At 46.7% G+C, this 16247-nt stretch overlaps 1 protein-coding gene across 3 annotated transcripts in view; it reads right to left on the minus strand.

Moving 5' to 3' along the window:
* Positions 1-13060, minus strand: part of secisbp2l (SECIS binding protein 2-like) — a 51156-nt gene extending 38096 nt beyond the window's left edge. For 2 of the 3 annotated variants that reach the window (XM_017686842.2, XM_017686843.2), the window contains exons 1-2: positions 12494-13060; positions 921-1093 (exon numbers count right to left, since the gene is read on the minus strand). In XM_017686842.2, the coding sequence (XP_017542331.2) occupies positions 921-1093; positions 12494-12517 (197 nt within the window). In that variant the 5' untranslated portion in view covers positions 12518-13060. The remainder of the gene's footprint in view (positions 1-920; positions 1094-12493) is intronic. The other variant, XM_017686841.2, reaches the window with a different exon arrangement.
* Positions 13061-16247: the final 3187 nt, after the last annotated feature.

Genomic DNA, 16247 nt, shown 5'->3' on the forward strand with positions numbered 1-16247 from the left:
CACACACTAGGGGGCAGTGAGCACACTCGCCCGGAGCGGTGGGCAGCCCAATCCACAGCGCCCGGGGAGCAGTTGGGGGTCAGGTGTCTTGCTCAAGGGCACGTCAGTCATGGACTGTCGGCTCTTGGGATCAAACTGGTGACCATTCGGTCACAGGGCCAGTTCCCCAACCTCAAAAATGTTGATATTACTAACCTCAAATTTTTGATATTTATAAGAAATGAATACTCAGGAAGTCAAATTATTTGGGCCCTAGGATGGTCAGACTGCCCGCCCAACCATTACCACTCACACTTTATGTGCTTTAACCCTCGTGAGTCACTGAGTCACGCGGCCGACTCACGACGCAAAGGCATAAAAACTAAATCAGTTAAGCGCTGACGTCTACTTTCGTCCACAGCGCTGACTTCAAACGCTGTGCTAGTGTGGTTTGATGCTGAAAGGCCAAGAGAGCATTGCAAATTTAATATAAAAGACATTTATGTGCATAAAAGTAACTCATTAATCTTAATATTGTCAGCACTGTGAATCTATAACATATAACATGGCAAAAAATGTTGGCATAATAAACGTTTTTAATGTAGTATATAAACGTAAAATCAAAAACACTCAGAACAGCCCAAGACTGTTAACTGGGAGGCAAGTGCCGTTAAGCGTACGTGAGCTCAGCCTGAGCGGCTCGTTCTTTTCCGATTGTCTCACACTCCCATGAAAACTGGACGACCGGTTTAGTGCAGCAGCGGCCACAAGCGCACGAGGGGCTTTAACCGCACCGCACTGAGCTCACACCGCCGGTACAGACGGGCCAGAGACACCACGAAATACGCAGACGGTTCTGACCGAGTAAAATATGACCGGATCAGCTCCGATACTGGTCTTCCAGAATGGAAGAGTGTGTGAGTGTGTGTGTGTGTGTGTACCTGTTGGGTTGGTTCTCCTGTACGAAGGGATAACAGGTGATGAGGTATGATGGGATCGGAGTCGGCTCCGCCCCCCCGCCACCCTCTCCACACACACTCATGCTCAGCAGGCTGGAGTCCACTCCTTTCTTCTGGGGAATAAACGGCTCAACCTCAGCCGACAACTTCATATCCTGCGAGACACACACACACACACACACACACACACACACACACACACACACACACACACACACACACACACCATGAGCAGCAAGAAAAACACTCATCACCAGTGTGTTGACACAGGAAGGACATCAAAGGGCTATAAATGACCCAGGGATGACCCTCTAATAAAAGAGCATCACTTTATTAACAGCTACTAGCGCCGCCCTGTAGGCAACCCTGCCCGTCTGCAGGGACAGCAGAGGAGGGGAAAGTTCAGCTCCTCACTGCTGGGCTTTAGTTACATTTAGGGATCATACGCCTTCAATGAGGGGGGCAGTTATTTATTATCACCCCCCCTAATTCTTCAGTGATATGAAGCTGAAGTCAGAGATTCTCCAGAATTTTCCCGTTCCACCTTAAATGGAGCAGCAGTTACATTCTGGCGCTTCAGGCGTCAGAACTGCTGGACTATTTAAGGTGGAACGGGAAAGTTATCTTGCTAGCTAATGAGTCATTAGCATGTTATTAGAGATTTTTTATGCTTGTTATGAGGAAAAACGACCAAAATGAACTGAAACCACATTAAACTGAGATAAAACAGGTGGTTTATCGTGATTTTCAACAGAAAATTCTGACGTTTGTGGGTTTCTCTGGTCTCTTGTCCTCCGTCTCGCCCGTTTTTCTCTTTTTCTCTTATCTCTCTGTTTGGAGGGTCTCGTAGCCCCAACACTTCACCCCACCCCTCTATCTCAACTAAAATCAGGACACCCCACCCAACAGACGAGAACGCTCAGAACAAAGCACTCAGGGCTCAGTGGAAGGGGCGAGGGGCGAAATGGGACTGGGCCCAGCAAAAACTGTCACAGCAATATTTACACGGGACACGACAAAACTCTGTCTGTCAAAATATCAGGATACATGTTTTACATTGGGACGTATTTATCACAACGATGATGAAAAACGATAAAAAAAGATCATTATTGAGATACGACACTCTTCTCAGCACATCGTGAGCACCTGAACCCGGGCCAAGCTCATGGTACAGTTCATCGAGTGGTCCTGTCTATCCGGCAAACCTGGCCTTGCAGACGTCGCAGTACAGGGTTCTTATGCCATTGCGTCAGTTCCAACTTACCAAACCTCAGAAATCCTAAATACTGCGATACATTTCATTTATCATGAAAACATCTGTGGGCTCCAGCATCCCCCCGCGACCCTGACGGAGAAGCGGCTTAGAAAATGGATGGATGAAAACATCTGCAAGTATCGTGATATTTTTGCAATATCACCCGACCCTTATGGGCATCTCAGACAAATTCTCAAGCCAATATCCAGAAATCCTTTTAAAAATAGCCTTTAGCTGAATAACAGCGAGTTACTACGTTGATACCAAACCTGATAAACTTACTTCCTCCAGCAACCTGAAGGACCATTTCATGATGCAGAGAACATCATTAATTATTACTTCTGCAAAGGGTTCTTTGAGTGTTCGTGGATTCATACAGAACAATTTTCTACACTAAAGAACCCTTAAAGAACCATGTTCTTCAAGAGCGCAGAAAACACTGGCAGCATTGCTGACCCTTCCCCAGACCAGTAACCAATCATTACATGATTAGAGTGACCTGTGCGCCTTTATCTCCTGCGATGTGAACACTGGGAAATTTCATGTATGCCCACTTTAAATCTGATGGCAGCAACAGGTTCCCAAAAAGTTGGGACGGGGCAACAAAAGGCTGGTAAAGTTGTGCAACGTTCATAATAAAAATAAATTAATCAATAAAAACACCTGGTGGTTGATTGGCAGCAGGTCAGTAACATGACTGGGTATAAAGAGCAGCTCAGAGAGGCGGAGTCTTTCAGAAGTAAAGAGGAGGAGGGGTCACCACTCTGTGAAAGACTGGACCATCAAATAGAGCAACAACTCAAGAAGAACGTTCCTCAACATAAAACAGCAAAGAGCTTCTGCTTTTCATCGTCTACGGTGCAGAATATCATTAAAGACTCAGAGAATCTGGAGAAATCTCTGTCTGTGAGGGACGAGGCTGAACACCAGTATCTGCTGGCCGTGATCTTTGGGCCCTCAGGCAGCACTGCATTAAAAACAGACATGATTCTGTAGTGAAATCACTGCATGGGCTCAGAAACACTTCTGAAAACCACTGACTGTGAACACAGTTCATCACTGCATCCACAAACGCTGTTAAACTCTAAAACACAAAGAAGAACCCAAATATAAACAGGATCCAGAAACGCTGCCACCTTCTCTGGGCCTGAGCTCATTTAAAATGGACTGAGGGGAAGTGGAAAAGTGTCCGGCGGTCCGACGACTCAACATTTGAAATTCTTTAGGAAATCATGGACACTGTGTCCTCCGGGCTGAAGACCACTCAGCTTGTTATCAGTGCTCAGTTCTAAAGCCAGTATTCATGATGGTTTAGGGGGCATTAGTGCTCATGGCCTGGGTGACGTGCTCATCTGTGAAGGCTCCATTAAAGCTGAATGATATAAACATGTTTTATCAACATCTGCTGCCGTCCAGACGACGTCTTTTTCAGGGAAGGCCTTGATTATTTCAGCAAGACGATGTCAAACCACATTCTGCATGTATTACAGCAGCACTGCTCCATATTAAAATAATTTGGCACATTATGAAACCAAAAATACGACAAATGAGACCCTGAAATGTTGAGCAGCTGAGAACCTACATCAAGTACGAATGGGAAAACATTTGACTTTCAAAACTACATCAGTTGGTCTCCTCAGCTCCAAAACGCTTAGAGCGCCGTTAAAATAAGACCTGATGTAAAGTGATAAACAGGCCTCCGTCCCGACTTCTTGGATCATGTTACTGCCATCAAATTTAAAATGGAAATAAACAATAAAACTTTAGGGTTTGATTTGTTGTCATTGTATTATTTTCAAATAATTATGGGGTTTAAGTGATTTGCACATCACTGCATTCTGTTTTAACAGCGTCCCGATTTTTTTGGTAATGGTGTAATTCCAGAACCTGATATGACAGGATCATCTACAACAAGGAAGGCCAGCTGGACCTGCAGCCAGAGAGATACGAGCCGGAGATCATTACACAATTACACAGACACCCGCAGATACCTGCACAGGTAAGACCAGCTCTCACCTGGAACAGCTCGGCCAACCAGCAGCAGTCATTGTTTAACCCTTTACAGTCTAGCAGCACTTTCAACTTACATTAAACGATTACTGCACACCACACACAAGGGTTCTATAGCAAATCCAGTGGTTCTACACGGCACCACAAACACTCAAAGAACCACTTGCATCATTAAAGCGTGAAACGGTTCTTCAGATTGATGGAGAATGTTCTATATAGCACCAAAAAGGGTTCTTCTATTTTTGCAATCTTCACATCGAACCCTTTTTGGTGCCATATATCCATACGCATCACATTCTCCTTCAATCTGAAGAACCAGATTTAAGCATGCCAATGGTTCTTTGAGTGTTCATGGTTCTATGTAGAACCATTTTCTTTACTAAAGAACCTTTGAAGAAGCATCTTTAACAGTGTAGGGCCTGTAAGATAAGCGCACGTTACGATATTCATACTGATAAGGATCCAACCGATAATCTGAAAGGTAAAGTCGTATTTTTCTGACTTTTCTGGTGTCAAAGTCAACAGAACCTTCTGGAACATCTGGTACATCTCAAGACTTAACAAGAGCAGCTCTACTGACGCAGAGATACACGGTAAACTCTACAAGCCCTTAAAGTCAACCTGAAATTAAAACCAACCTAGTTCACCACGTTCCCTCGTGTTCCTGGTCAGTCTGATCTGATCGCCGTCCATCATTTAAAGGTCCTCGTTTTCCTGGAATCTTCCATCTAAGTGTCATGACTTCAGTCTCACCTCCACATCACTGTATGACTTCAATGACATCACTGTGCACCGGTGGGCGGGGCAAAAGAATAGTAACCAATAGTAAGAAGATTCAGTGCCTGCTTCCACTCAGAGAGCCACCCTGATACTGAGAACTGATACCGAGAACTCACTAATACAGCACAGAACAGAAGAACCGCAGTTCAACTCTGAACACCTTGAAACTCAGAGGCCACGCCCACTCTGTGCCCCTGAGGGCATAGAGTCACTGACCACAATAAAATGAGAGAGAGAGACAGAGCGAGAGAGAGAGAGAGAGAGAGAGAGCAAGAGAGAGAGAGCAAGAGAGCGAAGGAGCGAGAGGGGGGAGAGAGAGAGAGAGAGAGAGAGAGAGAGAGAGCGAGAGAGCGAGAGAGCAAGAGAGCGAGAGAGCGAGAGAGCGAGAGAGAGAGAGAGCGAGAGAGCGAGAGAGAGAGCGAAGGAGCGAGAGGGGAGAGAGAGAGAGACAGAGCGAGAGAGAGAGCGAGAGAAAGAGATAGAGATAGAAAGAGAGACAGCGAGAGAGAGAGAGAGAGAGAGAGAGAGAGAGAGAGAGAGAGAGAGAGAGAGAGAGAGAGAGAGAGAGAGATGCAGGTCTGCAGGCCTGAAAGTGGGCGAGAGACACAGAAAGCCTCACTGTCTCACTGCACATGCCCGCCACCCCACACACACTTCCCGTGTGTGTGTGTGTGTGTGTGTGTGTGTGTGTAAACTGGAGCAGAAAGAAAAGATGAGATTTGAGAATGCATGAAGGTCAAAGGTCAAGTGTTAGTTCCTCCAGTGTGGCTGTGAATGGACAGAGTGAGTGTGTCTCTGTTTGTGTGTGTGTGTCTCTGTGTGTGTGAGTGGACAGATGGTCATTGTTCAGCAGTGGACGGTGGGCCGAGTCTCTCCATCACCCCATCACTGACCACCTCACTCACTGTCAGTGCTGTGTTCTGTACTGTAAAGAAATGAGGACTGAACTGCTGCAGCAGGAACATCTCAGAGCATCTAAAGAAACCCCAGAACCCTCCAGAACCTCATAATCACACTGACACTGTACAACATAAGCACAGCTTAACAGGGGAACTCCACCCATTTTTCTACATTCCTGCCTAATTTAATGGTTAAGATGTGAAGTTGTTTAGTCGTTTGGTGTGAAACACAGTGGTGGTGATGGGAACCAGACGTCCCTCTAAAAGCTCCTCACAGTGGTGGTGATGGGAACCAGACGTCCCTCTAAAAGCTCCTACAGAAAGTTCCTACATGAACTGGTTCTGAATTCACTGCCTGATGACTGAGACGCTGTTTTATGAGAGTTTAGAGAACTTCAACTCCATTCATGGTGGAGGGAGACATGCAGGGCGCTGTGCGGCAAAATAGTAGCAAGCAAGCAAGCAAAATTTATTTCTATAGCGCTTTTTACAACAGGTGTTGTCACAAAGCAGCTTTACAGAACAATCAGTGTTACAGAGAGAAGAGAAAAGAAGAGAGAAACTCCGGGTCCGAGCCCCCATGAGCGTTGCCAGCGGCGACGGTGGCAAGGAAAAACTCCCTAAAAGAGGAAGAAACCTTGAGAGGAACCAAGACTCAGAAGGGGAACCCGTCCTCCTACGGTCGACACCGGATAGCAAACATTATTAGTATGAAGTTTTATAGTAAAGTGGGGAAAGAGAAGATCTGAGGGTGAGGACTGCACAGCGCTGTACAGCAAGAAGCTCAGTGGTGGTCAAACCGGTCCAGAAGGCTGGTGAGCAGCGGCACCAATCAAGGCAGTAGAGGCAACAGCATCAGGCGCACAGGATGGGCAGCTGACCAGCTCGGCAGAGAAAGGAGAAGAAAAAAAAAAAAAGTCCCCAAAGAAAACTCATTATTCCAGATTTTCCACTGTTTTCCATCATCAACATTCCATATAAGCTCAGAAGACTCGTGTAGGTTCTCTGGTGGTTCTGGATGGTAAATAAAGTGTCTATATCTGTGTTGTAGTCATGGCGACGCCTGGTTCCCATCACCACCACTGTAAAGACGTCTGAACCGTTTCACACCAAACCCTCTGAACCTCTGATCACACCTGAAACACTGAGTTGAATTCATTGGTGGAATTCCCCTTTAAGCATACTGATGAAAAACGAACTGAGGGAGAAACGCAGGGCTCTGGTGGTCTAAATGAGCTCAGTTCCAGCTCCACCGACTCCTCTGAGCTCTGAGTCGTGTTAAAATAGTCGCAGTTCAGGATCAGCCTGAAGAAAGAACAGCAGATAAGCTAATTACACAAGGAGAGTGAGATCAGAGCTGGAACAGAGCCACCTGTCTCACACACACACACGCACACACACACACACACACACGCGCACGCACACACGCACGCACACACGCACGCACACACGCACGCACACACGCACACACGCACACACGCACACAAATCTTTTCCTAAAGAAATACAGCTGAATCAAATCAATGAATCTTTTGCTTAAAGAATCAGAATTAAAGAATTAAAATCTCTTCCTAAAGAATCACACTGTAACTGAACTGCTGACTCTTAAAGAATCATAACTGAATCAAATTACTGAACTGACTGTTAAGCAGTTGTAACTACAATCAAACCTCTGAATTAATGCTCAAAGAATCAAAAGAAAATCAAGTTGCAAAAATGTGTTCTAAAGCATCATAATTCAATTGAATCAGTGAATCTTTTCCTAATGAAACATACTTAAACTGAACCGGTGAATCTTTAAGAATCATGACCGCCTCACACTACTGAATCTTTTCCTAGAGAACTGTAACTGAGCTGCACTGTTTCCGAAAGAATCGCAACTGGATCAACTTGCTAAAGTGACTCTTAAAGAATCACAACAACATTAAATCTCAATTACCTCCTAAACAATCATAAATGAATCGATTCATTAGTTCATTAACACTAGTGAATTAGGTGTGCGGTCCTCATTTTATACTTTAAAGTGAAATATTTGTTTGGGTTTTATTGAATTGCTGCAGTCATGAAGGTGAACATGCTGGGAATGTAGATCTTACTGCATCCAGTTGATTGTACACAGCTGCTCCAGCTATATTTGTGTGTTTAGTGGATTTTTAAACAATTCTGAATCGTTCAAGTAGAAATGAACTGATTCAAATCAAAATTGAGACAAAATCATGATTCAGTGAATCATTTTCTATAGAACTGCAATCGAATTGAATCACCGTGAGGTCAGAGATTTACATCACAGAGGCAGCAGTGTGTGTGTGTGTGTGTGAGTGTGTGTGTGTGTGTGTGGTACAGATGTGAAGGGCAGTGGGGTGATGTGTGATGTATGATGTTGGATGCTGGATGTGTTGGGGGGGGGGGGGTGTTGGGGGGGGGTGAAGAAGCAGCCTTTTGTCTTTTCAGCTCTTTTCTCTCCTCAACTTTGTCACTTGTGGGAAATAAAGGCTTCATTGTCAGGCTGAATGAGGTCAACAGGGTAACAGGGAAAGTTTAAATGCCTTTAAAATACGTATAAAACTTTAAGGGGCCTGTACAGCACAGCAATACATGATGCTGCTAAACAGTGTGGGACACGGACCAGGCTTTACAACATACATGCTGCCAAAAGTCTTCACTCCCCCATGCAGATCACTGAAATCAGGTGTTCCAGTCACTTCCATGGCCACAGGTGTATAAAGCCGAGCCCCTCGGCCTGCAGACTGCTTCTACAGACATTAGTGAAAGAATGGGTCGCTCTCAGGAGCTCAGTGAATTCCAGCATGGTGCCATGACCGCCATCAGTTTTTCAGGAGTTGGGCTCGGCCCCTTAGTTCCAGTGAAAGGAACTCTTAAAGCTTCAGCACCAAGAGATTCTGGACAATTTCCTGCTCCCAACTTTGTGGGAACAGTTTGGGGACGGCCCCTTCCTGCTCCAACATGACTGAGCACCACTGCACAAAGCAGGTCCATAAAGACGTGGATGAGCCAGTTTGGTGTGGAAGAACTTGACTGGCCTGCACAGAGTCCTGACCTCAACCCCACAGAACACCTTTGGGATGAATTAGAGCGGAGACTGTGAGCCAGACCTTCTCGTCCAACATCAGTGTCTGACCTCACAAATGTGCTTCTGGAAGAACGGTCAGAAATTCCCATAAACACTCCTAACCCTTGTGGAAAGCCTTCCCAGAAGAGTTGAAGCTGTTATAGCTGCAAAGGGTGGGCCGACATCATATTAAACCCTATGGATTAAGAGTGGGACGTCACGCCAAAGTCAGCGGGTAATTTTGTTCAATGATCTTCACAGTATTGACCAAAACTGACCCTGATTCTGATTATTGCCATAATCAAGCGGCCCTAGTCTGGACTGTGTCCTGCGTCTTTTTTTGTCAGCGGCTCTTAACTCACGTCTCTGGACGGAAACACGAGGAACTGGCGAAGGAGACCGGAGCGCTTATGAGAAAGTGATGTGGTCGGTGTTACGGCACAGAGGGAGAAGCACGAGAGGAATGCGGTCGGAATGCAGTAAAACCAGCGCCGTCGCTCTGCGGTGTGACTGAACGGGCAGCAGCCAAAACACAAATGTCAGAGATGCCACAGGTCAGGAGTTTCACCTCGACCAGACCATCCGGAACCACCGTCTGCAGATCAGACCTCGGTTTCACCTCCCGCCTAGACCTGCAGCCCACGGTGAAGCCCAGATTAACGTTCTGGAGGTATAAAAGCAGTAAAGCGAATAAAACGTGGATATTTCAGCGACGTAATTAGGGCTGGGCGATACCGACCGCCTCGGTGATACGCCGGCAAAAATTATAGTATCACGACACCTCACGACACCTCACGACACCTCACGATACCTCACGACATCTCACGATACCTCACGATACCTCACGACATCTCACGACACCTCACGACACCTCACGACACCTCACGACATCTCACGACATCTCACGACATCTCACGACACCTCACGACACCTCACGACACCTCACGACATCTCACGACACCTCACGACACCTCACGACACCTCACGACACCTCACGACATCTCAGGACACTTCGCGACACCTCACGATACCTCACGACACCTCACGACACCTCACGACACCTCACGACACCTCACGATACCTCACGACACCTCACGACACCTCACGACACCTCACGACACTTCGCGACACCTCACGATACCTCACGATACCTCACGACACCTCACGACACCTCACGACACCTCACGATACCTCACGACACCTCACGATACCTCACGACACCTCACGATACCTCACGATACCTCACGACACCTCACGATACCTCACGACACCTCACGATACCTCACGACACCTCACGACACCTCACGACACCTCACGACACCTCACGATACCTCACGACATCTCAGGACACTTCGCGACACCTCGCGACACCTCGCGACACCTCACGACACCTCACGACACCTCACGACACCTCACGACACCTCACGACACCTCACGACACCTCACGACACCTCACGACACCACAACATTCATATCTGACCAGCTGAAACAGAGAAAAGAACCACACTCTTAAAAAACCTCGGCTCTTCAAGGGTTCTTTAGCAAAGACAAGGGGTTCTACACTGGTCCTCTGCTGGTGAAACTGTTCGTCAGATTGATGGAGAACGCGTTCTATGTGAGCTCGACATCGTAACAATAACAGAGCCCTTTCTCGGTGCTACATGGGACCATATGCAACACATTCTCCACCAACCTGAAGAACCATGTCAACCCAGAAAGCATGCAAAGGGTTCCGAGTGCTCGTGGTTCCACATAGAACCGTTTTCTTCACTAAAGAACCATCTTTCATTAAGTGTACACAAACGCTGACGATATTCACGATATTGTACCGTGACAAAGTTTATCACAATGGTCACAGGTATTGTTTAACTGACCAGCCCTAATAGGTTCCGCCACATTATGCTAGACGTCAGCACTTTAACAGCAGCGTGTGGAACACTGAATACTGAGCACTGCACTCATGCACAGTTTTTCAGGACGGGTGATATGACGACATTTATCCTTATCAGGATAAAGGAGCTTTTAGAGGGACGTCTGGTTCCCATCACCACCACTGTGCACAGCTCTGACTCGGGAAGTTTATCTAGAACGGAGCGTTTCAGACCTTATCAGGATAAATGAGCGCATGTTGGACATCATCACTACTTAAAAAACACCTTTGAACTGCATGTCTGATTTGCATAATTCGTCCTGTTGAACTGGATTTAGCTCAGTGTGCGAAATGTCAAGCTCGAACAATTCGCTGAATAATTTTTGATGGTGTTTTTTAAAAACGTGGCCCGGTTCAGTGTGAAACGCTCCGTTCTAGATAATCTTACCGAGTCAGAACCGTTCACAGTGGTGGTGATGGGAACCAGACGTCCCTCTAAAAGCTCCTACAGAAAGTTCCTACATGAGCTGGTTCTGAATTCACTGCCTGGTGACTGAGACGCTGTTTTATGAGAGTTTAGAGAACTTCAACTCCATTCATGGTGGAGGGAGACATGCAGGGCGCTGTGCGGCAAAATAGTCCCCAAAGAAAACTCATTATTCCAGATTTCCCACTGTTTTCCATCATCAGCATTCCAGATAAGCTCAGAAGACTCGTGTGGGTTCTCTGGGGGTTCTGGATGGTGAATAAAGTGTCTATATGTGTGCTGTGGTTCCCCTTTAACTGGTGTCAACAGAACCTCATATTTATAGCGGAGTCTCTTCGGCTGTGTCCCAAAAACCACACAGTGCACTGCTTACTAATGAGAGCGCGTCTCAGTAAACAGCCCAGCACTAACAGCTCACTCACCACTGGACGCAGGTCTACGTGCCTAAAAACCGTAAAAAAAAGAGGAATATAAGTTCCACTTAGAACCATGAGTCATGCCTAGAAACATCCGCATGGTGAAACGGTTCTTCAGATTGAGTTTGGTGTATGTGCAGTTTATGGTTCTATACAGAACCTTTTCAAACGTATGGCACAAAAATACACCGTAAATATGACTGTAGAACCCTTTCTGGTGCCACATAGAACCAAACAGGCTCTGTATCAATCCGAAGAACCACTCAAAACACACCAATGGTTCCATACAGAACCCGTGGTTCTAAGCAGAAGCTTTTCAAATGTATGGCACAAAAATACTCACACCGTAAATATGACTGTAGAACCCTTTCTGGTACCACATAGAACCGAACACGTTCTGTATCAATCTGAAGAACCATTTGAACACCCCAAAGGCTCCATACAGAACCCGTGGTTCTAAGCAGAACCACAGCCTACAGTCCGTGCAGCCGCTCCGCCGCGCCGTGTTCCTGTCCAGCGACTAGCCGGGTGTTGTGCTGTGTATCGGCTCCGCTCAGCGCCCCGCCGACACGGAACCTCACCACCGGTATCGCGCCTTTACCGGCGGCACCGCGGCGCCCGGATAAGCGGGGTGTGTTCGGGAATTTGTGGTGACAGTTTGATGGCAGTGTGAACGGCTGCCGTTAGCCGCGTTAGCTGTAGCCGAGCTGCGGCGTTAGCCTTAGCCTTGGCGTTAGCACCGCAGCTAATCCCCCCCGGTAATCCTCACCTTGCCGTCGTTCGCCTCCATCATCTCTCCGCTCCCTCACGGTCCCGCGTCCCGCTTCATCCTCCAGCCAGAGCCGTTACCGAGCCCTCCGCTCCGGGGCAAAGCCACAGCTCGCTGCTCCTGCTGCGGGTACGGCTACACTGAGCGCTGAGGCGCCGGAGCCACAGTAACCAGCCCAGCCGTGTCAAAATAAAAGTCCCTTCTGGAGCCCAACCACAGCGCGGTCACTGAGCCTCCGAGTCTCCGTGCTCTTACACCGAGTGACCGCCTCATCAGCTCCGCTGACCGTGTAGTTTCAGTCTGTAGTTCTCCGGTTTCAGACTGTAGTCCGTCTGTTTTTCCGCATAGTTTGTCACCCTGTCACCTCCAGCAGATCTGCGCTCACACACATCCTGGACAGCCTGGCGGATTCTCTATCAGTGTTCTGTCCCCGAGAACCTGCAGCTCATCTGTTACCTCCCTCACACTCACGGCGCACTCGGACTCCGAGCAGCACGTTCATAGTTTTATTCCAGAGCTTATTACTGTACATCGGAATATTGCAATATTCAGAGTCAGAGTCAGAGTCAGAATCGGAGTCAGAATCAGAGTCAGAATCGGAGTCAGAGTCAGAATCGGAGTCAGAATCAGAGTCAGAATCAGCATCAGAGTCAGAATCAGAGTCAGAATCAGAGTCAGAATCCTTTATTGATCCCAGAGGGAAATTGCAGTTGTTACAGTTGCAGCCATTTATGTAAAAGAATAAACACTTTAATAATTTAGGATAAAGAGAAATTTGTAATATGTACACGAGATTTAGGCTCCTATGAATACAGTAAAGTGGCGGTGACTGTGATAAATATTAAATTAAATATTAAATATTAAATATTAAACATCTAGTATAAAGCAGTTCACATAATAATTACACATATGAACAGTTTGGCATTGAGTTTTGCGCAGATGAGCCTCACACTGAGGGAGGAGTTTACATTTCCAGCATTTGGCTGACGCTCTTACCCAGAGCCACTTACGATTCGATTATCTTCACACAGGTAGGCAGAGGTGGTGTTGGGAGTCTTGCCCAAGGACTCTTATGGGTGTAGTGTAGGGTGTTTACCTAGGTGGGGATTGAACCCCAGCCTACAGCCTACAAGGCAGAGGTGTTACCCACTACACTATCCCAACCACAGGAGTTGTAGAGTTTGATGGCCACAGGTAAGAATGACCTCCTGTGGCGCTCTGTGGTCATTTCAGTAGAGTGAGTCTTGCACTGAATGAGCTCCTGTGTCTCATCACAGTGTCGTAGAGTGGGTGGGATCCATTGTCCATAATGGCCTGCAGCTTAGACAGCGTCCTCCTCTCCGACACGGCGGTCAGCGAGTCCAGCTCCACCCTCCATCTGCCACCCTCAGCCTGCTTCCCCAGCATGCAACAGCATAGAGGACAGCACTCGCCACCACAGACTGATAGAAGATCCTGAGCAAAGTCCGGCAGATGTTGAAGGACTTCAGGCGCCTCAGAAAATAGAGACGACATTGGCCCTTCCTGTAGAATGCGTCAGTGTTCTTAGCCCAGTCCAGTTTATTGTCAATATACACACCCAGATATCTGTAATCCTCCACAGTGTCCACACTGACCCCGCTGATGGACACAGGGGTCACCGGTGCCTTGTCCCTCCTCAGGTCCACCACCAGTTCCTTTGTCTTTGTCACATTGAGCTGCAGGTGGTTCCGCTCGCACCATGCGACAAAGTCCTTCACCGTCGCCCTGAACTCATCCTCATCATCCCTGCTGATACATTTTTAATGGTCAGGACCCCCTCAGGACCCCCACAGAGCAGGTGGGTCATTCTCAGCACTGCAGTGACATTGATGTGGTGGTGTGTTGGTGTGTGTTGTGCTTGTACAAGTGGATCAGACAGTTTTTAAACACCTCAGTGTCGCTGCTGGACTGAGAACCAACAACGTCCAGCCAACAGCGTCCTGAGGGCAGCGTCCTGTGTCCACTGATAAAGGTCTAGAGGATGACCAACACAAACTGTGCAGCAGCAGATGAGCTGTCGTCTCTGACTTTACATCTACAAGGTGGACCAGCAAGTGTTACTGCTACTGAGAGCTGATTGGTTAGTGTTACTGCTACTGAGAGCTGATTGGTTAGTGTTACTGCTACTGAGAGCTGATTGGTTAGTGTTACTGCTACTGAGAGCTGATTGGTTAGTGTTACTGCTACTGAGAGCTGATTGGTTAGCGTTACTGCTACTGAGAGCTGATTGGTTAGAGTTACTGCTACTGAGAGCTGATTGGTTAGTGTTACTGCTACTGAGAGCTGATTGGTTAGCGTTACTGCTACTGAGAGCTGATTGGTTAGAGTTACTGCTACTGAGAGCTGATTGGTTAGTGTTACTGCTACTGAGAGCTGATTGGTTAGAGTTACTGCTACTGAGAGCTGATTGGTTAGTGTTACTGCTACTGAGAGCTGATTGGTTAGTGTTACTGCTACTGAGAGCTGATTGGTTAGTGTTACTGCTACTGAGAGCAGATTGGTTAGTGTTACTGCTACTGAGAGCTGATTGGTTAGTGTTACTGCTACTGAGAGCTGATTGGTTAGCGTTACTGCTACTGAGAGCTGATTGGTTAGCGTTACTGCTACTGAGAGCTGATTGGTTAGCGTTACTGCTACTGAGAGCTGATTGGTTAGAGTTACTGCTACTGAGAGCTGATTGGTTAGTGTTACTGCTACTGAGAGCTGATTGGTTAGAGTTACTGCTACTGAGAACTGATTGGTTAGTGTTACTGCTACTGAGAGCTGATTGGTTAGTGTTACTGCTACTGAGAGCTGATTGGTTAGTGTTACTGCTACTGAGAGCTGATTGGTTAGAGTTACTGCTACTGAGAGCTGATTGGTTAGAGTTACTGCTACTGAGAGCTGATTGGTTAGAGTTACTGCTACTGAGAGCTGATTGGTTAGAGTTACTGCTACTGAGAGCTGATTGGTTAGAGTTACTGCTACTGAGAGCTGATTGGTTAGAGTTACTGCTACTGAGAGCTGATTGGTTAGAGTTACTGCTACTGAGAGCTGATTGGTTAGAGTTACTGCTACTGAGAGCTGATTGGTTAGAGTTACTGCTACTGAGAGCTGATTGGTTAGAGTTACTGCTACTGAGAGCTGATTGGTTAGTTTTACTGCTACTGAGAGCTGATTGGTTAGAGTTACTGCTACTGAGAGCTGATTGGTTAGCGTCACTGCTACTGAGAGCTGATTGGTTAGTGTTACTATTAATACCCACGCAATTACAGGATGCTGAGCATCCTATTGTCTTTGCTCTCTTTTTAATCTCACCCACACCTGTTTATTGACCACAATTCTGGTCAAACCCTTTGATGTTAAAGCCTCATCTTTTGATTTTTACAGTGAGCATCTGGCCCTTTACAGCAGCCCTGGTCAATTTCATATGCATTTACTGTGAAAGTCCTAAGTTTGATTTAGAGTGTATTTCTTCTCTTCTAAAATCTGTCGTTTTAATCAAGTTCTAATTTTTACTTTCTTGCTTTTTAAATCCTGATTTGAATTGTCTTTGTATTTTTCTCATTTGTAAAGCAAACAAAACATGCAGTGTGTGTAACGTGTCCAACAGATTCAGACGCTCACAGACGTAAAAGACAAAGGAGGCTTTACTGATAGAATCGCAGTCCAGTGTCGTTGTCACAAAGCAGGCAGGGGTCAGTTCGAGAAGGCAGAAATACAAAATCACATTCATACCACCGGGCGATCGGCC

The sequence above is a fragment of the Pygocentrus nattereri genome, chromosome 7 (assembly GCF_015220715.1).
Source record: "Pygocentrus nattereri isolate fPygNat1 chromosome 7, fPygNat1.pri, whole genome shotgun sequence".
NCBI classification, from domain to species: domain Eukaryota; kingdom Metazoa; phylum Chordata; class Actinopteri; order Characiformes; family Serrasalmidae; genus Pygocentrus; species Pygocentrus nattereri.